Below are 24,556 nucleotides of genomic sequence, written 5' to 3'. Positions count from 1 at the left end.
AGAGCCACAAACTCCAAAATCCTCAGCATTCATACAGACTATTGGTCCTTGACAGACCCAGTCTTTATGCCTCAGTTTCCTCATCTGCAAAATGTATTTCACAGGGATGTTGGTATACCCCTCCATTCCAAACCTGTCTCCTGTCCAAACTAAAATCTCAGCCTCTCTCTCTGACATCTTGTGAATGTCTAACCATCAACGCAAGCTCAACGTGGCTAAAACTGAGTTCTTAATCTCCTCCCCTCCAATCCAAGTCATCCCTGCTACTTCCTTTCTTCATCACTGTAGACAACACCACTATCTTGCAGTCAGGCTGGTTATGAGTGACTGACACATCGCACGTCCTGGCTATGTCTAAATCTTGCCAATACTTTCTACATAATGTCTCTTAAGGAACAGCCTCCCTTATCCATTCACTCCGCTAACACTTTTTGTCCAGCCTCTCATCAGCTTGCATCTTGATTGCAGCAACATCCTTTTTTCTGGCCCTGACAAATGCAGTCTTGCTCTGCTCCTATCCATTCAGGATACTGTTGCAAAGACCATTTTCCTAGCCCATCGCTTTATGGAAAATCTTTTTCTGGGGTCATTTCTAATGCATAAGTTTGGACATATGCCTGCAGGCTGACTTTTGGCCTCGCCGTTGTTCGGCCTGAGTGGTGGTGTGTTTATAAGTTGCTATACAGGTGATGTTTTTAAAACAGAATGTACTTAACATATCTATAAAATGTTCTGTCAAAGGCCACTGAAGGAAACGGCAAGGAGGAAGAAGACCGGAAAGTACCCCAAAACCCTATGCAAAGCAACAGGTCAAAATGACCTGGCCAAACTTTCACAAATATACATAATCAGTGGTAATAAACCAACAACAAAAGAGAACAACATGAAATTAGCTTAGACAGCAAAAGTATAAAGATCATGCATGCATACTGCATAAGTTACTTAATATTCATGATACTCACTGGTGATTGGAAAAAGTCAAAATAATGAATATTTAATTTGGATGTGTATAAATATGTGAAAGATTGTAAGGACAGCTGCAGCATTGTAGGAGAAATCCATCATGAACTGCCTATGCCCTGGGAGAAGATAACTGTCCATTGCCTTTTTCTGTATGTCTGTTGTTTCTTATTTTAACAGTAATGGTAATCCCCACGAATGCTTTTGGTCCAAATTAATAAACCGGAGTGTCTTTTACCCAACTACGTACCTTTCTCACCCAACAGTCTTGACCATGTTACTCCTCAATTTGCAGCCCTCCAATGGCTTCCCCCTTCTCAACTGCAACAAACTCCTGGTCTTCTCCCTCAAGGCCTGTAATGACCTATTCTCACCCTACTGATCATGTCCTATTCAGTATTGAAAGGTCATCATCCTTCTCTGATCAGCCCACGATGCCAGCCTCAAGGGCCCATTTGTTAAATTTTCAAACAAGGATCTTTGTGCTTTCTCTCATGATGACCCTCACAGTTGGGAAGAGCTCCCCAGAAACTGCAAAACTAACTCATTCTCCTCCTTCAAACTCCTTTGATGTGACCCCTACAAAAAAACAACACTTTGGCTGCTGGAGTGCCAAGAACTAGTGTGTATCATGCTGACCAGTATTGTCTCATTGTTTTCATGTACACCCGTCACTCTGGTTGTATACATCTAGACTCTTGCCTTATACTCAGACTGTAAACTCTGAGAAGGGGGGGACTATCTTTTTGTTCAGTGTTTGAATAGAGCCTAGCATACTGAGATCCTGGTCTATGACAGAGGCTGCTAGGCACAACAACAATAATTAACAACAACAACGATCAAAGTCTATCAGGCAACAAAAAGTGACATCACTGCATGCTGGGAACAAAAATGACAAAACGCTGAAATTTTTTACAGATTCCATTTTTATAATTAAAAGCACTGAATAATATGGAATAAGGAACAATGTTTGGCTGAAAATATCTGGATATAGATGAGAGACGAGAAGGGCGAGGTAATATCTTTTAATGGATCAACTTCTGTTTGTGAGAGACACAAGCCTCTAAGCTTACAAAGAGCTTTTCTTCCAGTCTGGGAAAGATACTGAGGCTACATCCGTACTACAGCACTTACAGTGGCACTGCTGTAGGGCTTCCGGTGAAGATGCTCTAAGCCTGTCTCTGAAATTTAGTGAATTTTTAGAAGTATAACTAGAAAAACAGCCTGGAAAATATCTCCAGCAGAACTGGAAAACAAGAGCCTACCTTTACCAAATATTAAGGGCGCACAGCTGAAGATACATGAGGCTAAAATCCTTCCAAGAGATTTTAACTAGTTGGGAATCCTAACTGTAGGCCTAGCGTGACATGAGTAATTGGACATGGGTGAGGCTTCGTTTCTTGGAAGACAAGATTAGGGAGGTAAATCGATTAGCTGGCTGAAAACAGAACATCTGTACTAGCAACTTCATGGGGATGCCCAGAGAACCATTTCCAACAGACAAGATAACAATGGATAAAAGAAGCCTGGAACATAAGATGAGGTAAAGAGTAAGTTGTGCATGGACAATGCACGCTGTATAGGGATTTGTTCTTACAAAGTGATCAAGCCAATCCCAAAATGCATGATGCGCAGTATACTAAATGCAATGTCATGTGTAAATGTATATTAAGGAAGAGTTTTGCTGTGTAACTTTGGATGAGTGATATGCCCTAGACCAGGGGTCTCAAACACTCGGACCGCGAGGCTATTTCCTGCGGCCCGCCAAGCTCCCCGCCCACCCCGCTCTGCCTTGCCTACCTCTGGGCCAGGGGTGGGCAAACTACAGCCTGCAGGCTGAGATTCCCCCCCCAGCGCCACGAGCCCCGAGCTGCTCGGTGGGGAGGGGCGCAGAGGGCTCCATGCGTTGCTTCCAGGCACCACCCCCCGCAGCTCCCATTGGCTGGGAACGGGGAACCTCAGCCAATGGGAGCTTCGGGGGAGGTACCTGGAGGAGTGGCAAAAGCAGAGCACAGAGCCCTGTGCTCCACCTCCCCCAGTAGCAACAGGGACGTGGTTCTGGCTGCTTCCCGGAGCGGAGCAGCACAGGGCTGGGGCCAGGGCAGTGCACACTGCTACCACCCCAGAGTCGCTCCAGGTAAGCGGCGCCGGGCTGGAGCCTGCACCCCAAGCCCTTGCCCTGAGCCCCCTGCCGCACCCTGCACCCCAACTCCCTGCAACGAGCCACTTCCTACACTTAACTCTGATCAGCTCAACATTGCTTTGCTGTGGGACAAATAAAGGAACCTGACTGATGAGACTGGCATCAAACTAAGTCTTTGGGGAACTGAGTACAAGAGGTCTCAGGGGAACCCCAAACACTAATCAGACAAGACAAATAGGAAACAGAGGCAGAGAAAGGTGGAATGACTTGCCTAAGGTCATACAGGAGGTTAATGGTAGATCCAGGAATAGAACTCATGTCCCAATCTAGTGCCCTATTCACTGGACTACACTGTCTCAATCACACAGTGATGGTTTAAAATACTAATTTTTAAATAAAAAATAATTTGCTAAAACACCAAGGTTTGGCAAGCTATTACCATGTGTGCATATTAACTGTTCTCATAAGGGTCAATACAACTCAACTGCTATTAAAGATCTATTCTATATAAATGCATATTCTTATACATTCACACCATACACAGGATCCAACTGAGATGGCTAAGTGAGTGCATGCTGGTAACAGACACCAAACAACTAATTATGCATTCACAGTACGGTGGATGCACTATTGCTGAAAGTATTAATATACCGGATTGGGTCCCAAGGAATATATGAATACATAATACTACAGGAAATTTCCACTTTCCATCAACAAAAAGTCTTAGATAATGGCATTTATTTCAAGCACTTAAGTATATATATATAAAACAAAGGCTGGGATTTTTCGCAGAAGCCTATGGGAGTTGGGTGCCTAACTCTTTTAGGCTCCTTTAAAAATCCCAACCAAAAAAATTGACATTTAGAATCAGAGTTTAAGGCCAGAAAGGACCACTGGATCACCTAGTCTGACCTCCTGTATATCAGAAGCCACCAAACTACCCAGCACCGACTCTTCAAAGTGTTTTACAAACATTAATCTATCCTTCCAATCACTGTAAGGTATTATCAGCCCCTTTTATCACACAGGGAATTTAATCACAAGGAAGTTAAATAAGTTGATGAAGACCAAGCAAGAAGTTATTGGAAAAAACAGGCATAAAACCCAGAAGCTCTTAACTCTTAAGTTTCAGGCTTAAGACACTAGACCAGTGGTGGGCAACCTGCGGTCCGCATGCAGCCCATCAGGATAATCTGATTGCAGGGTGTGAGACATTTTGCTGACGTTGACCATCCACAGGCATAGCTCCCAGTGGCCGCGATTTACGTTTCAGGCCAATGGGAGCTGCGGGAAGTGGCAGCCAGTACATCCCTGTGGCCTGCCGCTTCCCACAGCTCCCATTGGCTGAGAACAGTGAACTGCGGCCACTGGGAGCTGCAGGAGGCCATGCCTGCGGATGGTCAACGTCAGCAAAATGTCTCGCAGCCCTCAATCAGATTACCTTGATGGGCTGTAGGTTGCCCACCACTGCACTAGACATTGCTAACTACTGGCACCAACTTTCCAAAGCGCCAGGGGGTGCTTGACACCCCGGCTGATCCTGCCCAGTTCTGCCCCTTTCCCCGATCGTGCCACATTCTCGCTCCTCCCCCACTCCCTCCCAGCCTCCTGCCTGCCGCGAAACAGCTGTTTGTGGCAGTCAGGAGGCACGGGGAGGGAGAGGGAGGCGTTGATTTGCAGGGCCCACCAGCGGGTGGGAGGCGCTGGGGAGTGGGAGGGAGTTGATAGGGGGGCTGCCAGTGGGTGCTCAGCACCCACCATCTTTTCCCCGTGGGTGCTCCAACCCCAAAGCACCCCTGGAGTCAGCGCCTATGTTGCTAACTCCCTGAAATACTTTCAGTTAATGAATTAATGTTAGCTGTACGACCTAAGGACTGAACTCTGTACTTAAAGTCCCTACCAAAAAGGATATATGTTTCAAATGTAACCTACCACTAAGCTATGGATTTACTTTAGGACGGCTAAGTACATCCTCACCGCGTTTGGTTTAATATTATAAACCAAAACTAAACTATCATACATTTTTATTTTATCTCTTTCCTTTTCTGAAAGGAAAATTTCTTTGAAAGGAAAAGAAACGTCAGGTATTTAAGTAACCAACCAGAAAAGAATCTCCATTGAGCTCTATGACTAATATACCTATACTAATATACCATGCTGGTGCTCCCTAAGGTGATATAGTAAGGCAATCAGCTCAAAACACCCAACTGATTCGGTCAAGACACAGTAACATTGTTTTCTCAAATATTTTTCTAAATGGAGGTGACCCACCTGCTTTCCAGAGGGCAGTTCTTTGTTCATTGTTTGAATTAAAAGCTTTCGCAAATCTGTGAGATTCCAGCAAACAGTCCAGCAGTTTGAAAAGCTGTTGCGATGTTAGAAAACGATACATTCCTTGATCTTGTGTGTCCACATGAACATCGAAGTCTACTGCATCTCTCTTTAAAAAACAGACTTAGAACAGTCAGACTCAGAACCGTACTGACTACTGATTGTTGGTCATGGCAGTTAAGCTTTGCGATATCAGTCATTAACAACCGATTATGCTAACTCAAGGGTAAAAGGCTGTTGAAATTTTATTATTCTATAATTTCTCTTTTAAAGACAGACACTATGAATTATGCCCCTTACCTTATTTCTAGCCGTATACATACTTTAACTTAGATCTCGACAGAAAAAACAAACAAGTAGCAACATATACTAGGTAAGGAAATTTCATCACACACTCGTAATATCTAAATTTAGGCCTCCACAAAGTAGTCTGCCTCTGTGTGGGAAGGCTGAATTAATGTAAGGTTTGACAGACACTTTGGTTGCTTTGTTGGAAATGATGTAATTGTTATAAGAAACTGTTAGTTGACCGAAGTCACAGGAGTTTATGGAACTTAATCTACCAGTGAAAATCTTTCCAAAGACTAACACCAACCACTCAAACTTACTTGTGCTGCGGCTAGATTCTCTGCATCTTCTTTTTTGCTGGTTGCTGGGAAGAACACAATGTTGTCGATAGTCTGAATAAGCTCCAGTTGTACAACACATTTGATTAACAGAGCAGCAAACAACTTCTGTTCTGGAAATTCTTAAAAAAAAAAACCACCAAAATTACTTATTTTAGCAACTTTAACAGTTATTCAAGCAAAAAAAGTACAGTACAACTTAAATCTGTAAGTAATTTATTTTAGTGAAGATTTTCAGGACAGACCTACACTTAAAAAAATGTAATTGCATGGACATTTAGAAACCAAGCCTGAAATGTAAAAATTCATCCACTGAATTATCACCACACAAAAAACAGTTTGTCAATATATTTTATAATGGGGAAGGGATTTTTCCCCCCATCTTTTCAAACCTCTAAAATTGAAGGGTTTTAGTTCAGTTGGGACTCTTCTTGGCAGTATGGCAGAATAGCAAGAACTCATCAGGAAAAGTGGTGGTCACTTATATCTTCACACTTGTTTGAAAGGGTCCATTTTTGTATTTGCCTTCTCTATACTGGAAAATACTTGCAAGTTAAATGGGGTAATTAGGCACTAGTACTTCAAGTATCTACACATAAATTTGCAACTAAGGTTCTAGAGGCATGCTTTGTAACATTTGTTAGTTCTCCTATGGGCAGGAAAGACTTTTTTTGTTCTCAGTTAGGTTATAATGTTACCTCCCCCACAAAAAAATTAAATTCAGGGAAAGAAAGATTAAGTTACTAATTTATAATAATTTTATAAGGCGCCAAATAATGTGTTTAAAAAATCTTGCTTTAAGTCACAAATTTACTAGCAACCCAAAGCAAGATTTTTAAATACAGGATGAAATCCTGGCCCCATGGAAGCCAATGGGAGTTTTGCCATGGACTTTCATGGGGCCAAAATTTCATTCAAGGTGTTTTTCTCCTTATAAAATGTTTAATTCTTGCCCGCATCACAGAGAACTAAAAATCATATATCCATTAAATAATATCTTCAACACAGCATAGCTCAATCTTTTTGTGCTGGAAACCCCCTTTGGGACTTAAAAGAAACTGTGACCGCCTCCCATGCTAAAACTTCAAAAAACTGTGATCCCCTTATTCTTAATTTACTTAATAATATTTAAGGTAATACCAGTCCACCAGCGTTAATAAATATTTCAAACCTATGAAAATATATAGAGTAATTTGTTGTTGTTTTTCGCAGCTAGCACATATGTCTGTGCACTTTTCAGTGAGGTCTTCTTGTGCAATGGATAAATGTTTAAAGAGAGCTCAAGCAAGTACTTCGCAGAATGAATGAGTGAAGAAAATACGATTGCAGCTATTTAATGTACAGTTTTACAGCAATCAAAAATAAACTTCATTGTGTTGTGTGCAGTGAAGTGCTAAGTGTTGAAAGCAGGAAACCTTTGAAATTAATCTGGCATTTGGAGAGTAAACATCTACAGTTAAGGAACAAGCCTCCTGAGTTCTCTAGAAAACGGAACAGCTTGAATAGCCAGCAAACACTGATGCTGAATACAAGGAATGTCAGTAAGAATGCTCTTGAAGCTTCATCTCTCATGTTAGTTTGTATTGCCCAAACATGTAAGGTACATACAATAGCTGAGAATCTCATACTTCCTGGGGCATTAGACATGGTTACAAGCATGCTCGGCCATGGAGAGGCAAATAAACTTAAAGCTATTCCTTTATGAAATTATACAGTTTTGAGGTATATTAATGAAATGGCTGATGACATTCATGAGCAGTTGAAAGAAAAGTTAAAATGGACTGAATTCCTATCTGTTCAGTTTCATGAATCAACAGATGTTCCAGGATCAGCACAGTTCTTAGCTTTCCTTCGATACAATTCAGATGCTACTGTTGAGAAAAACATGCTCTTCTGTAAAGTGCTTGCCTACCCACACGACTGGTAAATGTCTATTTAACATTTTTGCTAACGCTACCAAATGATTTTAAATCGATTGGAAAAAATGTATTGTTATATGCAGTGATGGTACCAAAGCAATGACTAGCAAGAACAGCGGGCTTGTTGCAATATTAAGAACAATTATGCTGCATACAATTTAGACCCATTGCTTCTTACATCGGCAAGCACTTGCTGCAAAAGGAATGCCTTCTGAGTTGCATTAGGTGCTTGATGAGTCTGTAAAAGTTGTGATTTTTATAAAAAGCCAATTTCTATCAGCTCGCCTGTTTGTGATGAAATGGGTACACTTCATAAAAGTTTTCTCTTGCACACTGAACTGAGGTGGCTCTCAGGGGAAAAGCATGAAGCAGACTTTCTGAATTGCTAGCTGAAGTACTTATGATACCACAGGATCAAGGGTCTCCTTTTGCTAAATCGTTCAGGGATCCTTTAAGGCTTCTTCAATTGGCTTAGTCAGACATCTTCAATCATCTCAATGAGTTAAATATGAGTTTTTAACAGCACAAAACCACAACTGTGTTGGGAGACAAAGCGAGAGCCTTTGGAAAGAAGCTTGGAGCCTGGTCTGCTCGGCTTCAGAGTGGAAACTTCGAGTCATTTCCTCTGAGTTGCAAGTTCATTTAATCAATTGTCGGCCACAAGAGCGTGGACATGAAACATTATGATTGAACATATACTTGAACTTAAAAAGCAGCTCCAGGATTACATCCCCCTGACGACGAAGAATTTAGCAAGAGGTGGATAATTAATCTGTTCAACAAAAGAGAAGTCGAGTCTGCTGAACTTGCAGGAAGTCTGCAAGATAAACTGATCAAGTTTTCATCTGACAAAAAGCTTCAGTGTTCATTTCTTTCCGAAGATGTTTGCATGTTTTGAATGGCTTAGAAGCATGAGTATCCCGAACTTGTAAGTGAAGCTTTGAAAGTTTTAATCCCGTATGCAACAACATACTTATGTGCATTGGGATTCTCATCAATGGTTTCTTCAATTCAACCCAACATAAAAAAATTAGTTGGTACAAAACAAGAACAAGTGGCTCATTGAAGGACTCTTAATTTATAAAAGTGAACTTACAGTTTGTTTCTGCGTAAAAATATACTTTGATCTGGCACACAAAAGTTTTTTCGTACTTTTACTTGCGACCCTCCCTAAACCCATTCTGAGGACACCCTCCGCCCCCGAGGTTGAGAAACATTACTTTAACAGATACAAAATCCTCTATCAAGCATTCCTCTCTTTATTTAAAGAAAGACTTACTTGCTGTAGGTCTGATTTTGCTGATCTCTTCACTTGCTGTGGACCCCACAATGGGCTGAATCTGGTGTTTATCTGAAGATCTTGGCTGGACAGTATCATGAATATCTACAGATTTCTGTGATATTGTATCCTGAAAATAAAATAAACCCAATAGTTGGTACATCAAATAAACTGAACAGAAGTTCACCAATGGGTCAACTTTCAATAAAATGTAACTGTAATTTACTGACAATTTTTGAGGAGTTTTCTATTTCATTCTTGTGATTATTTAAAAAAATATGCACTACAGCAGTTTTTAATATTAGAATTGGGAGAAGACCAATTCAAGTAATAAGGTTCACCAAGACAAGGATTGATAACTTCTCAAATATGTGCATGTAGAGTAAAATAATATAATCAAATAACTAAGATAAAATATGTAATACATTGAAATCAAGAGAGTACTTTGCACTTACAATCATTTTTTACCATTTTCAAATACTTTAGTGGACCATGTACTAGCATGTCAAGTAAAAGCTTAATTTAAGTTTCAATGGATTAACTAAAATACATTAACTGTAGTATAATTCTGAAACTGGCATTGCTCTATACCTTCCTTCCAGGTGCTTTATTTACAAATTCTTAGACCCACTTTGCAAAGTATCATTCTCCAATATATAAATGGGTGAAAATAAGGCATACGGATGTAATTGGCAGATCTTGGAATGCTTCAAATAGCAAGAGTAAGTGGGCAGTATAACTGAACTTTAATCTTTATTTGCTTCAAGTCCCCTGAAGTCATGAATGATCACCTCTTGATCTACGATTTATACCCACCACAGAAGTCTACTGCAGCAAGATGTTGGCTTGGCGGATGGAAGTATTAGGTAAATGCCCTATTTAATATTATTATTGGTATTTGATAGCTAGCTGCTTCAGTAGATTTCTGTGATATATATAATCAGAAATACTAAAAAATGGGGGAGTCACAATACAAGACAAGATCCATGACTTGGGATGGCCTGAAAGAGAAAAGTGGTTGCATTATATGAATAGCTTCCTTATTCTTGCTGGGTTGAGTATTCTGCATACTAAATTGAAGAATTTTATTTTATTTTTTCACTATTTGTTGATCACCATTAAGACTACTCCCTGCCTTTCATTTTTAAGTACTCATGGGAAGAGGTAGAAGTATTAAATTATGTAATTTAATATAGAAATAAGAATATTCTATCATTAACTGCTGAAGTAGATTATATAGATGTGTGATTATTCTTCCTTTCAATAAGCAAATACTTCCAGTGTCTATTGTCCAGTAAATGCAATTTGAGAATATGATGATTTAAATCTAAGCATTCAACACTTATAAACACTTACATCATACCAATAATAGTAACCAGGATTGGGTTTTCATCAAACAGTGGACAACTCCTCTCCTCATTTTATATGAATGCACTTTTGATTTTATACTATTGTGTATAATACCCAGCACTGTTGCATGCAAAAAACTTTTAAGGAACAATTTAAGACAACAGGGCCATTCAGATACAAAATAAAGGGAGGCTAAGTGCTTTACTGGTTATAGATGAATGGGAGTCAGGACTTCTGGATTTCATTTCCAGTTTTTGCTGATGCCTCTCTCACTGCACGAAACTGGGCAAGTCACAACTACTGTCTCTCAGATTATGCATCTGAAAACGTGGGTATAAGACTTCCTACCTACCTCACAGGAAAACTGTGAAACAGCTTTATTTTAAAATGTTGAGTAAACTTAACTGCTGATTGATCATGAAAATCCACAAACCCTAGCGAACCATACCACAGGATCTAAGGCTATGTCCTCACTGAAAAAGGTACATTTTTTACATTGAGATAGCTAACTTGACATAAACACACATTTTTTTTTTTGCAATGAAGACAAAGCCTGAGACTCTGGGCTTTTTATAAAACATCACTGTGAGGCTATTTTAATTTTAAAAAGACAACAGCAGCTTTTTAGTTTATTCAAATGATCAAGGAGTATCCAGTGCAATATTCAACTATTTACATATTGTACAACTTTCAGCTTTATTTCTAATAACTTCAAATGACTGGAAGTTCAAAAATAATGCCATCCACTACCATTTTATATAGAAAGCACTTCATGCACATCAGCCAGTCAGAATGTGGCAAGTACACCTAATAACACTGAATGAGCGTATTGGCTAGAGGTCTAATACTACCAGAAATGAAACAGTTCACATTTGTGTTTTGCCATAATTAGACCCCATGAAGAGAAATGGAGGAAGTTCACATCTTAGTGTTACTGTTCTGGGACTTGATCCTGCAATGGCATCCAGATAGAGGGACCTTTTCACCCATGCAGAGACTAAGGCCATGTCTACACTACCCGCCGGATTGGCGGGTAGTGATCGATCTATCGGGGATCGATTTATCGCGTCTAGCGATAGCTCTGCCGTCGACTCCGGAACTCCACCAGGGCGAGAGGTGGAAGCGGAGTTGACGGGGGGAGCAGCGGCCGTCGATCCCGCGCTGTGAGAAAGCGAAGTAAGTGATTCTAAGTCGATCTAAGACACGTCGACTTCAGCTACGCTATTCTCGTAGCTGAAGTTGCGTATCTTAGATCAATCCCCCCTAACCCCAGTGTAGACCAGGCCTTAGGCCCCCTATGTCCTATGAAGATTTACCCAAGGGCTTAATTTAAAAAGCATGAGCTGTTCCATTGAAATCAATGTGACTCAGGTCCTTAGTCACTTAAGTATTCAAATCCAAAGAAACAACAGCATGTCAGTTTACACCATCAAGGCTTTGAGACTAGATGGGCTACAAACTATTTATTTTTAAATGAAAGTTTATATTCTTATTAGGAAACAAAATATGTGAGAACCCCCCCAAAATCACTGAAGTGCAATGATTTTCTGTGATTATACACTATAAATTTTACTGTGCTAGCCTAGCTAGAAAGATAAATGTACTCTTAATTAAATCAAATCAAATCAAAACAATGTTATCGTCCAAGGAGCCTTACCACCACTATATATGGGGTTTTTCAGAAATGTACACATGTACAGAAATATAGCTTACCTACTTCTGCACAACACAATATATAAGCACTGCATAAACAGACTGAAAAACCACTATTTCTTGGCAGCTGAATGCTGTTTTTAAAGTAAATTATCTAGAAAAGCATTTCCAACCAAACCTCATAAAAATTTGGGTCTAAACTAAGCACATTTTACTTTGTTCCATACAACAATGTATATTCAAGGCAAACCCGTGAGAGCTTTAAAAAAATATTTAAAAAAAACTCATTTTGCAAAACATACCAGCTGTTTCTCTCTCACAGCAGATGGAGATACAGGGCCAGTCTCCCCACCTGTCGGTCGCCAAGTCAACAGCCTTGAAAACACAAAGAGCACACACTCAGCAGTTTTGAAACACAAATCACACAGTTAGACACTTACATACAAGATACACATTCATATGCAATGGCTGCCCTGTGTCTAGCATTGTTAGAAATGAAATTGAAAAAGGCATGAAAAATGGAGGCAAAAATATACTCTGTAAATAGATACTTCCAGAAATCTATAATTTAAATAGTGTTTTTGAAATATAATTTGTTTCAGTTATAAGCAAGAAATAAAATTTAAAATGTTTACTTCACACTTTTCCAGCTATAACTACTTTAGTTCTTAGCTTTTTTAAAAAAACTGCTGGTGTTATTTGTAAACTTTATAACTGATACATAGCAGAAGCGACAGAAATAGTAATACTTTATACTTCCTTAACTTCCACCTTAAGATGTCAAATCGCTTTGCAAACACGAAAGAATAAAGCCTGAACATCCTTGTGAGTTATTTGTATTACAGCAGTGCCTGGATTTCCTAACCGAGATCAGGGCCCCATTGTGCCAGGTGTTGTACATGCACATTGTAAGGTCTTTAGAGAGCATTACTACCAAAATAGACAAGACAGATAAAGGGTGGGAGAAGGGGACACTAACATTTCTTATTTAATAGAATGGGAACTGAGGTACAGAGAGATTAAATGACTTGACAAGACAAGAATGGACAAGAAGTCTACGGAAGAGCTTGGAATTGAACCCAGATCTCAGAAGTCCCAGTCACAAAAGGCATCAGGCAACACAAAACAGGAAGAAAGTTGTCACAAAGAGGTAGCTTGGATCTCCTCTGGAATAGAGGTGGCTATAGCCAATGTAGTTGGTGTTATGCTACCCAGTCACCACCACTACCTGTGAGAGGAGGTGGGAAAGAGAGGGCCCAGAGCGTGCTGCACTCTAACAATTTTCACTGGCATAATGGCCTTAGGGAGCTATTAAATGCCTGCAGAAGTCAGACTGTTCTAATTTTTGCCAGGAGCCAGTTCCCAGCTCCTGGCCAGTACCAGGATAAGAGGAGGGTCAATTTGCCTCTATCCATCTCAGCTATGCCAGACTCTGCTCTGGCACACCTGAGGGTATGGCTTCAGCTAAAATAAAATTATAAATTGTACAGATTGTATTATTTCTTCTGTTTTGTGACAAAGATGACTTCTATCCAGGGCTCCAGAATTGGATGTCTGTGACGTACTCAAAAGTGTGTGCACATGTATGGTGGGGCTCATTGCAGGATTTTTCTACTGTCACCATATTGCATAAATACAGGAGCAAAGCTAGGCAATGATTTCTGCAAAAGCAATTGAGATATTGAAGAATTAATAACCCAATGACTTTGCAAGCACGCCAGGACACCAATTTTACCTGGCTACCCACATGATTCTTCACAAAAGTGATAAGTAATTCTTTTAGTTATCTCAGCAAAGAGTTTCTCAAAGAAAGGCAAGTAGTATTTCAGGATTGTTTAAATCACTTTTGAAAACAAAGACTCCATCTACACTTGGAGCTAGGGGTGGGATTCCCATTTGAGTAGACAGTCTCTCACTAGCTTTCATTGAGTTAGCATACTAAAAAGAATAATGTAATGTAGTCACAGTAGCGTTGGCAACAGCAAGTGGCAACATCCATGTCCACAGAGTCTGGGCGAGCTTGTGCACAGATCTGCACGCAGTGGCACAGGCTAGCCACTGCCCATGTTACAGTGGCTACACTACTATTTTTAGCATAGTCGCTTGATGAGAGCTAGCGAGAGTATGTCTAGCCTAGCTGGGAATATCACGCCCAGGTCCAAATACAGACATAGACAAAGAGAGCCTGTCAAGCACTGACAGATTCCAGTACTATGTATGAAGACTATCCTATTAAATAACGTCTGAGGCAATCATAATGTTTCTCACACTGAGAGGGATATAAAATACTATACATAAAAATAGGTTTACTGAGTTGCCAATATTAAAAATAGTGTGAGGTAAACTGCTGGCTGGTTCAAAGCTTACTAACAGGATACAGTGTCTTAGGGTACACGTCCAGTGAATCCAAGGCACAACTGCAGCTTGGGTAGGCATACCCTCATTGGCTCTAATCCAGCTAACGTGGCTAAAACGAGTAGTGAAGTTACAGCAGCACAGCTTTAGTGCCAACTAGCAACATGACTACGTACCCAGAGGGCCTGGGTGGGCTTCTTCACTTCTAGTTTTAGCTGAGCTAGCAAGATTAAAGGTACCTACCTGAGTTGCAATCACACCTTCACTTGCATTTTAGTCATACCCTTATTTTTAAGCCATTGGGTCAAACGCAGTCAGTTCATATGCTGGAAGGCACCTAGAGTTACTACTGAAATCATTACACCTGGAATAAATGCTAATTATTCAACCACTTCCACGCTATTAGTAATAAAGCCCTTGCCCTTGATGCAACACTATATACCTCTGTGATCTTTGCTTCTGCCTGCACTTCAACAAACAGTGTCGGAACAAGGAGAAAGGAAGAAAGAGTATGTGAAGTTACTCAGAGCAGGGAGGGGTTGTTTTCCTCATCCCCAAGCACTGGAGCAGCATTCAGAACAAGCTGTGTTGTCAGGGCTGCACTGTAGAATAGAAAGAGGAGAGAGCTGAGGCTCTTCGTAGGGCTGTGAGAGCCCCAGCCCAAAGAGGAGAGAGACAAAAAGACAGGACAGAAAAATATGAACTCAGTGAAGAGGAGACTCTGCAGAGGAACTGCACTGCAGGCCACAAGAGAGCTAGAGCAAAAAGGCCCACCTCCCATTGGAAGAGGAAGGAAGCCACAGGAACGGAGGGAGAAAAATAAGGTAGCTTAAGGGCACAGAAACAGCAGAAAAACAGGATTAAAACAAGGAGTTTGCAAAGAAAAGTTCATTTTTGAGGTAAATGGAGTCAGTATTTCCACTAACCCTTCTAGAAAGTCTTAATTTTGCTGAGAAGACATGGCTAAAATGAACAGGTCATTTTGAGCAGTTTCATGTTGCATCAGGGTTGTCAGTAACCATGATGAGTACCAAGTAAATGTCCTCATATGCCATGGAAGATGAGGCAGACAACATACTGATCAGAAGACTGTATGTAAAAACACTGATAAAACAGAGGATGTTTCACTGGGAAGGCTGCGCATCTCCCACAGAATATAAATGGCATCAGAGGGATGCTTGTGATAATGCAAAAATTTCAACCTAAAAAGCTCAAGAAGAAACACAAATTGAAAACCTGAGGAAACTCAGAGAAGACAGACAGGAAAAAGAGAATGGAAACATATGGAAGATGTGGTAGAACATCACAACATTCGTGTAAAAAGTGTGTCCAGCCTGAGAAGCAAAATACCATAAATGTCAGCAAAAGGGAAACTGTGAAGCATTAAGCAGGTCTTAAAAGCAGATGCTTAGTAGACAATGCAAAAGAACCAGCGTAAGATGTCCACAACAGAAATTGTTACGGAGCTGCCAATGTCTGATTGTATGAATGCACTGAACAGTGAAGGAGCTTAATACTTTGGTGAAAATGAAGACTTAACACATTCTGCTAGCACAAGTTCATATTTAAACCGTACACGGTAGCTGGCACAATGGATTAGTGTGTTTGGCTTTTCACATCTGGAGACATGGGTTCAAATGTCACTCTTGGTCACACCAACAAAAGAAACATTGGTGGTTTCATTCCAGCCTTCAGTAAGCAGTTATCCACATCACTTCACCACCACACATAATCTGATGCTTTGATAGGGTGTGAAAATTATTACTGTTTTAGCTCAAAGAATTGTATTATTAAATTAAAACTGGACACATCTGGGAACTGGCTATTGGGTGTTGTATTGAAGAGGTTTCTAGCCACCAAAGACTGGACAGGGTGAGATATTTGTGAGGAGAAAGTCCCTCACTGCAATTCCCTCTGCACTTCAGCCTGAATGCCTCATGCATCCCAGCTCCCTCACTGTCCGTTCCTGATCCCTCCACTGGGCCAGGTAACATCAGGAAGTCAAACCTGGGAAAGGAGAAAATGCTATGAAGGCAGCAGTCATGTGCAGGCCCAGCAGTGCTGTGACATGAGTCAGGACAGAGACAGAGAGACTTCAGAATGGGTAGAGTGTTCCACGCTCTGGCTTCGTCTGGTGGCGGTGTGTAATGTATGTTTAGCTATGTGCCGCAGTGGAAAGCTCACCAGATCCACATTGTGGTGTGTAGCTACAAGTGTCAGGGAAAGGCTCCGGAAGCAGAGAGGCTGTGGGGAAAGGGTTCAGCATCTTGTCACAGCCAAGACCTTTTGTTGTGGTGAGGAAGGGCTCCAGCAGAGGGGAGCTGGCAGAGCCTTTCCCCACTGCTGGCATCTTTCACTAAGGTAGGGAAGGCTCCAGCAGTGGGATACTACACTGCTAAAAGGTGGAGGCTTGGCCTGAGAAAGCAGGGAGTCCTGCAGGGCATATACTCAAGTACACTCCCACACCCTTCAGGTATTCCTTTACTTTAGTTGCCTAAACTGTACCTCATCATCTACACTACTATTTATACCTCCACTGAGGGGTTAAACAGATATGGACACTACACATTGCTGAAAAAAGCCTACAATACAGACACACCTTCTGTGAGGGAGCTGGGGGTGGGGGTGGGATTTTAGTCTCAGACAACAGTGATTTTTTATTTTTTCACACCCCCATAAGCATGCATGGCGTATTGTAGCTGAAGTGGCAAGACCCTTCCCCAAGGCACTTACAGGCAGCCAGGAAAGACAATTAAATGTATGAGGGTTGTTAAAGGCCACAAAAGTGAATGACCAAGAGATTAATGTGTCACACTAAGAACATTTTGTTAATTCATTTTAACCCTTCCCTGCCCCCCCCCTTTTTTTTGCTTTTTAAGTAAGCAGATTAAAATTGGGCAAGTGTGAACCAACTATATGGCTTCCCTGACAAATTAAGAAGCTTACTCTAATACACTTCACTTATATTTTATGGTAAAAGTCCTGTTAGATTATTTCATGCATATTTAAAAAATTGAAAGGCCTACTGTCCAATAAATAAGAGTAAGAGAAGAAGCGAATAAAACCAGGAGACACAATTCTTCCTCAGTGAAGCTGTAATTTTAAAAATTTGATTAGACCTCAATAATTCCTGTTAAAAAACCTCCTATGTTGTATTTCAAAGGTTTTTTTTTTTAAAAAAACACAGTTGATTAAAATTTACAATATATAGAAAAAGTACACTGAATACCCTTGTTATTTTGAATCAATTTGCTGTTCTAAAAGACCATTTATTTTTAGTCTTCTGTTGACAAACAAGCAAAAAACAATATAAAAACATTAAATATAATATCACAACTTTTTGGTCACCCATGTAAAATGAAACTGATTTCAAACCATGGAGCCCTTATCCAAATTATCTTCTAAAAAGAATAGCTAATACAAATTTCACAATAAAAAAGAGGAATTTTCTTACGCATGGGGGATTGTGGTTTTGAAGATATCCAGCATGCAGTTGCATGTTTTATCCCAGATTTCTAGTGTAAACTTTTCACCATTTAGAATGACCACATTCTCCAAACAGTTGGTACCAGATCGTGCTAGCTGTTCATTGTCTGGAATGGAAAATAGTGCATTTGTTTGTTTGTACCCAACAGTGTAAAATGTTAGCATTGTCTAATACAACTTGGTACAGTCTTACCTTGCTGCACACACCAGTACAGCTGTGCAAATATATCATCCAAAAGGACATCACTAAGTACTTCTAAATACTGGGTGAATACATCACATATTGCATAAAGTGCATGATTGCAAGTAGTTGTCATCCATTCAGCTTTCTAGGAGAAAAAATAATAGCGAGGTGTGTGCTACTATAAAATTTCTAATGTATCTTACTAAGAATGCACAAAATTCTTATTTTAACTTGTAGGCAATTCCTGTTGATCTGTGGGGGAGCTATTGGGTACTTGTTCCATCTGCACCTCTCTCCTAATTTCTATTTTTAATCCCTAGTCCTATCCCTACACTAAATTGCAACTACTATCCACAACGACATGTAGTGCTGCATGGATTTGGCTGATAGGGTAATCTAAAATCCGTCTCTCCACTTTTACCCTGCTTACTGTGAGGTTAAGAGCATCAATTACTAACCCATTGATAGCATTAAAAAGCATAAAGGAAGAAAGCATGAAAATCTGATCCCAAGGAGAAATTAAGTAATGTAAATGTGAAGAGTACCTGATATAAGAAATGTAGCATACAGTAACCCCTTTCTTTTTACTACTATTTGAGAGCAATGTAAAGACTATGTAAATCATTAATGAATGCTAATATAAATTAAGTCTCACCTCACAATTAGCTCACTTTTCTGTAGCTTAATATTTGACAAAAGAAAAAAGGAAATCTGGCCTTTCACAAATCAACAGTACGTATTTTCCAAAAATAGTTGATATCTTGACCATATTTATAATCTATTATATCTGCCACCTTAGGATAAAAAAGTATATGACACAGCTAAAATGTATGAAATAAGCAACCGCTAAATTACCAGAACCTAGATGATCTTTCTTTAATGCTTTTAAAAGCAAGTGGCACCCCCCACAACAGGTGTGGGGGAGGGGTATTGTCTGGGCCTTCAGGGAGAAGTGGGCTCTGTGGTTTCTTTCAGGATCTTTCCATCTTATCCTGCTCATGAGAGCTTAGCTTTCTCATGGATTAGGAAGGTGAGATTACTGCTGGGGGCAGCATCCCAGCTGACTGGCTGCTTTGAGGGTTGCAGTGGAAGCCCATTGGTTCCCATGTACCAAAGGAGAGGGCACCCCAACACCAGCACAGCAGCTCCCACACCTGGGGTTTGAGGTGGACATGTTGTTTTGAAATTGCTGTGGATGTTGCACTAGTTGCCTTTTTAAACTGGGAAAGAAATTTTATTCTCACTGCCAGAGTGGCCAGCATAGGAAGGGTTTTTTGCCTTCCCTACAACAGCTCAGGGACCTAGTGGGTAGGTTAGAAGTTGCAATTTGGCAGGTGTCCAGTGCAGATACTCATTCGATAGGGAGTCTGATTCCTTAATAACAGGAATAGGGAGTTAGGGAAAGGTTTCCCCTAATGAAACGGGGAATGGGATAGGAGCGCCTGAAGTCTGGTACGGAGAGGTGTCAACCTCTTTTTCCCCAGCCCCTTATAAACTTCATATGCATGCCGTGCAGTGAGATCCCAGAAATGGGCTGGAAACATGCGACAGGTACCCTCCACCTGGTGAGCAGATTATGAAAGGAAGGATGACTTGCACAGAAAGAGTTACTGCTGGATAGTTCCCAGATGACTTCAGTTAATAAATTTGCAGCCTAGCTCAACCATATCCCCTGTGTCTTATCTTTCTTCCTGCAATTATCAATTCCTAAACCATTCTTCCAACATGCAAAATAAGGAACTATTATAACCTAGTACATGGAATTATCATCCCTCACTATACAGATGGGGTTTACAATACAAATAAGAAGAGAGATTCTGCGTATGTTCAACAGAACAGTAACACAATTAATTAAGGTAGTTCTAGCAACAAGTGAAACATTCTGATTCACAAGACATGTGGGTGTGGCTTTATGGGTGAGGAACATTTCTTTTTCCTAGCTGTGAATCACATGAAAATCTCTCCCCCTCAAACCCTGCGCCTCCCCTCTTTTTTACCTCTGTCTGCTGTTCTGGCAGTTTCATGTTGTCAAATATCCTGAAGACAATCCTAAACAAATCCTGCCACCAGTGTTTTTCATAAGTAAGGCCATATGTTTTCATTATTTCAAACATTACTGTTAAGCCCCTGCAATTAAAAAGAAAAAACACACAAATATGAGGAATCATAAAAAGAAACACTATATGCCACAGATGTCACACTGCTACACTAATAATAATATTCAAATCCTGCATGAAACACATTCCATGCACTGTTTATATTTTAAAACATGCTATAGTTGTATTGTTCTCATACAGTATACTAAAAATGAGTGGTAAAGTCAACTAGTTTAAAAAATATATTTTTAGAAATTGAAGTGGAAAACAAAGCAAGCATTTGTGAGCACTTCAAACTGAACAGGATTTTTAAGTTTAATTTCAAGAGATAGAAAACTGAGGGCACAAATTTCACCTATAAACTCTTTATAATTTTCTTTAACTTGTCAGAATTTACAGTAAAATATTATGAATGGAGGTACCCATAAGGTAAATCAGTGTATAATTTGTTTTAAAAAGTGAGCTTTCCCAAATGCTACCTGAAGCCAGGAAATAGTCAAAGTGACTTGTAAAAGGAAAAAAATGGGGTTGTGCCCTTTTTGATTCTCTCTGAAGAACAGACAAGAGTTTTTAAAAGATTCTGCTTATTTTTTTAATTGAGAAACTCAGGTCTCATCTTTCCCGCCCCCCCCGCCCCCCCCGGAAGACTAAGGATGCCTAGAGAACTGGAAATATTGTGACATGAGACACCATGCATATGAAATCTAATTGAGAGAGGAAGTTATTTTTATTAAGATTTTTAAAAACTTTTCTAGTTACAGATTTAATGTAAAAATATTCCAGACACAGTTAAAAAGAAAGTATCTAGTAAAGATTCACCACCTCTCAGCCTTTTAATTAAGCGCTGGGAATATTTCCAGTCAAAATCTTTGACCTCCAACAAGTCATACAGCACAAACAAGGAAAAGAAGCCTTCACTTTTCTGATACTTTAAAATGTAAAAACAAGCGAACTTTATTTTAATACCAGGTGTTTATATATTAGAAAGAAGCAATACAGAGCATAAAGTTCCATCTTCCTGTTCAAGTAATCTTTTAGCTGCTGTAGCTCACGAAAGGTTATACTCAAATAATTTGTTAGTCTCTAAGGTGCCACAAGTACTCCTTTTCTTTTTGCGAATACAGACTAACACGGCTGCTACTCTGAAAACAGCTCATTCACAAACGCTCTTCCTTTCATCTATTTACATTCTGAACATTAAAATTAAGTACCCAAAAATGAGCCCTTCAAGTAAACATACAAGCATCTCTTTCAACATTTCTTGATTTTTAGGGCTGTGCCTAAATTTAGCTTTACAGTTTTCTTTCCCAGTATTTATCACAGGTATATAGAATTATAAATGTCAAATGTATTTTTATAAGTTATTTGTTACATTTACTGGGATTCTAAACATACTTTTTGTTACTTTTGAATCTGAATGATTTCCTGTTAGTGACAGGGGAGAATTAACCACAAAAATCTAAAATATAATTTACTTTTCTCTCATTATTTGACATACTGCAAACACACTTCCTTCATGAAAAAGGAAATCCAAACATTTCATATATATCATTAAAAATGTCAATAAATATAAAAAACACATTACAAGGGCAGAATAGCATTCACTGAAAAAGAACTAGATTTGTGTGGGAAAGTACTGTATAACTTTTCTCCCTTTCAATCTCTTTCTGCAATCAATTATCAATTTGCAGACTCCACTACAGTATCTGCCCTGGCTTGAAAACTGTTGGCAAATACTCAAAGAAAATGTGCAAATTCAAGTATTCAACAGAAACCAGAAAAGATTCCTATAGGATTGTGTCATAATTTTCTATTAATATTAAATCTGGTTATTACACTATTTGTTCACATTTGTTTAACAACAACAAAATAATGGGTAGAACTGCCAGGGGGAAAAACATATTCTGAAGACATACTAACCTAACTAATTTCCTATTTTAACAAGAGTTTAGGGCATAATGATTGTTTACACAGTTGACCTACTGTGTCAAAATTAAAATGGAATGATTCTGATTAATTTACAACCTCTAACATATGGAGGTAAAGTTACTGTTTTACTTTTACTAACAGGCACTAAAAACAGCACTGGGTTTGACTATCACAGACTTTAAGAGAGAAACAGACATACAATAGAAGCCCATATCATAATGTCAAGTATTTCACCTATTGTATGATAATTCTAAAAGCATGTATCCATGTTCAATTGGACCTTCATCAGCTTAAGTAACAAAGCTAACTTAAGTAAAAAGTTTCTTCGGAAAAAAAAATTTAATTAATGTTTCAGCATCTGTTTAAAATGTATTTATAGCACTTGCCTATCCTTCCAAAGTGATAGCAATTAAATCAAATATGTAAGTTACTGATTTTAGTCAGATCAGTTATGTTTGCCAACAGAAAATTACCTCCATCTGCTTTAAAAAAAATTTAAAGGCTCAAACAAGAAAAACAAACCACTTGAAAAATTAAATTACAAATACTGATTGTTACCTGGTTCTTACATCTAATTTGCATCTATTGATGATACAGGATAACTCAAAGAGAATTGGGAACCATCCTCTCACCCACACCCTGTCTTCAGGAGCTACATTCATATCATCACTTGTGTATTCCTTGAAAGCCTTGAGAAGCAAACACAGGATTAATGTAGCAGAAGCATCGTATTATTTACAAGTTCTACCTTCCAAATAGTAAGTTTATAAGTACTAGGATAATATTACAGTAAATGTATTCAATAAAGCACAATTTAAGCACTGTTATGGATATTATATTAGAAAAATTATATTCAGTATTTTACAATCTGATATTAAGGTTTATAAATGATACCACTAAAATATAGTAATCAAATTTACTTTAGGAGCTATACTATGGTCAAGGTAAACTAAATGTTTTTTTAAAATTATCCTTATAAAAGCATGAAAAACAGATTTTGCAAGAAACAACTGGATGATCTACTCAGCCACCATTTTAAACTTTTAATTTAACCTCTCAGTCTTCTATTCTGTCCTATAGAGACATCCTTGAGGATAAGAATCTACACCATAATAATAATTTCGGCACGCAGCCCATCAGGGTAATCCACTGGCGGGCTGCAAGACATTTTGTTTATGATGACAGTCTGCAGCCATGGCCCCCCACAGCTTCCAGTAGCCACAGTTCACTGTTCCCAGCTGATGGGAGCTTCAAGAAATGGCGACAAGCACACCCCTGTGGCCCGCTGCTTCCTGCAGCTTCCATTGGCTGGGAACAGTGAACCGTGGCCACTGGGAGCTGTGGGGGGGCCATGCCTGCGGACGGTCAATGTCAGCAAAATCTCTCACAGCCTGCCAGCGGATTACCCGGATGGGCTGTGTGCCAAAGGTTGCTGACCCCTGCACTGTATGTTAGCAAAGGGTGCTCCCTGCACAGGAACAGATACTGAAAGGTTCCAACCTTCAACAGCTCTCATTGAAGATCCCAAGAAAGTTAACCAACACAAAGTGCAACTTGTTCAAAGCCTACATCAAGATATTTATAAAAAAAAAACCATACAGCCCATGCCCTCTCCTGAACTTTAAAGTCCCTCGTAGAATTTAAAGCCAAACTTGTAAAGCTGGTACAACTGCACATTTTTATGTTATGAAAGTATTATTAATTTAAACACTTTTGATTTAACAAGTATGGTTCATACCTGAGGTCTGTCTGATACATATTTTGCGCAATGGCGAATGAGGCGGATTGCTTCCATGCTTGTGTCTGGAAAAGCTGCATTGCATGCAAATTCAGACAAACATTTTACTGCATCCTGGAAAGAATCTATGGTGGCTGGGAAGTGTTTTTCAAATACAATTGCTGGAAAAAATACATATATAAAAATTAACACATGGGTCCTTCAAATAAAATGTCAATTGTTCCTAAAATAATTTTAGAAGGCCAAGATGAGAATCTAGCATAGTACAAAAGTGAGAGAAATGGCTGAACAGATGTGTGTCACTGCTTGATTCTGTTAAATGTGTAATTATTACAAAAACCAAAAATATTCCATTAAGAATTCATACAGAGGGCACTGTATTTTTATAAAATATTTTAATTTCACACCCATTCATGGATGTAGTCTTCTAAAGCAATGAAAGCCCACAATTAAATTAGTTAAGAAATTATGAATATGGCACGAGGCTTGATATTTAGCACTATCTAT

The 24,556-nt window shown here is 39.4% G+C and overlaps 1 protein-coding gene across 3 annotated transcripts in view; it reads right to left on the bottom strand.

Moving 5' to 3' along the window:
- ARFGEF1 (ARF guanine nucleotide exchange factor 1) overlaps nt 1-24,556 on the bottom strand; it is a 186,475-nt gene that overhangs the window by 4,288 nt on the left and 157,631 nt on the right. For 2 of the 3 annotated variants that reach the window (XM_048840867.2, XM_048840868.2), the window contains 9 exons: nt 24,050-24,210; nt 22,870-23,000; nt 20,284-20,413; nt 18,296-18,431; nt 18,071-18,209; nt 12,564-12,636; nt 9,259-9,388; nt 6,043-6,182; nt 5,375-5,543 (listed from right to left, as the gene is read on the bottom strand). In XM_048840867.2, the coding sequence (XP_048696824.1) occupies nt 5,375-5,543; nt 6,043-6,182; nt 9,259-9,388; nt 12,564-12,636; nt 18,071-18,209; nt 18,296-18,431; nt 20,284-20,413; nt 22,870-23,000; nt 24,050-24,210 (1,209 nt within the window). Of the gene's footprint in view, nt 1-5,374; nt 5,544-6,042; nt 6,183-9,258; nt 9,389-12,563; nt 12,637-18,070; nt 18,210-18,295; nt 18,432-20,283; nt 20,414-22,869; nt 23,001-24,049; nt 24,211-24,556 lie in introns of those variants that run through there. The other variant, XR_012666954.1, reaches the window with a different exon arrangement.

The sequence above is a fragment of the Caretta caretta genome, chromosome 2 (genome assembly GCF_965140235.1).
Source record: "Caretta caretta isolate rCarCar2 chromosome 2, rCarCar1.hap1, whole genome shotgun sequence".
Classification (NCBI taxonomy): domain Eukaryota; kingdom Metazoa; phylum Chordata; order Testudines; family Cheloniidae; genus Caretta; species Caretta caretta.
This window is presented reverse-complemented; position numbering and strand designations above follow the sequence as displayed.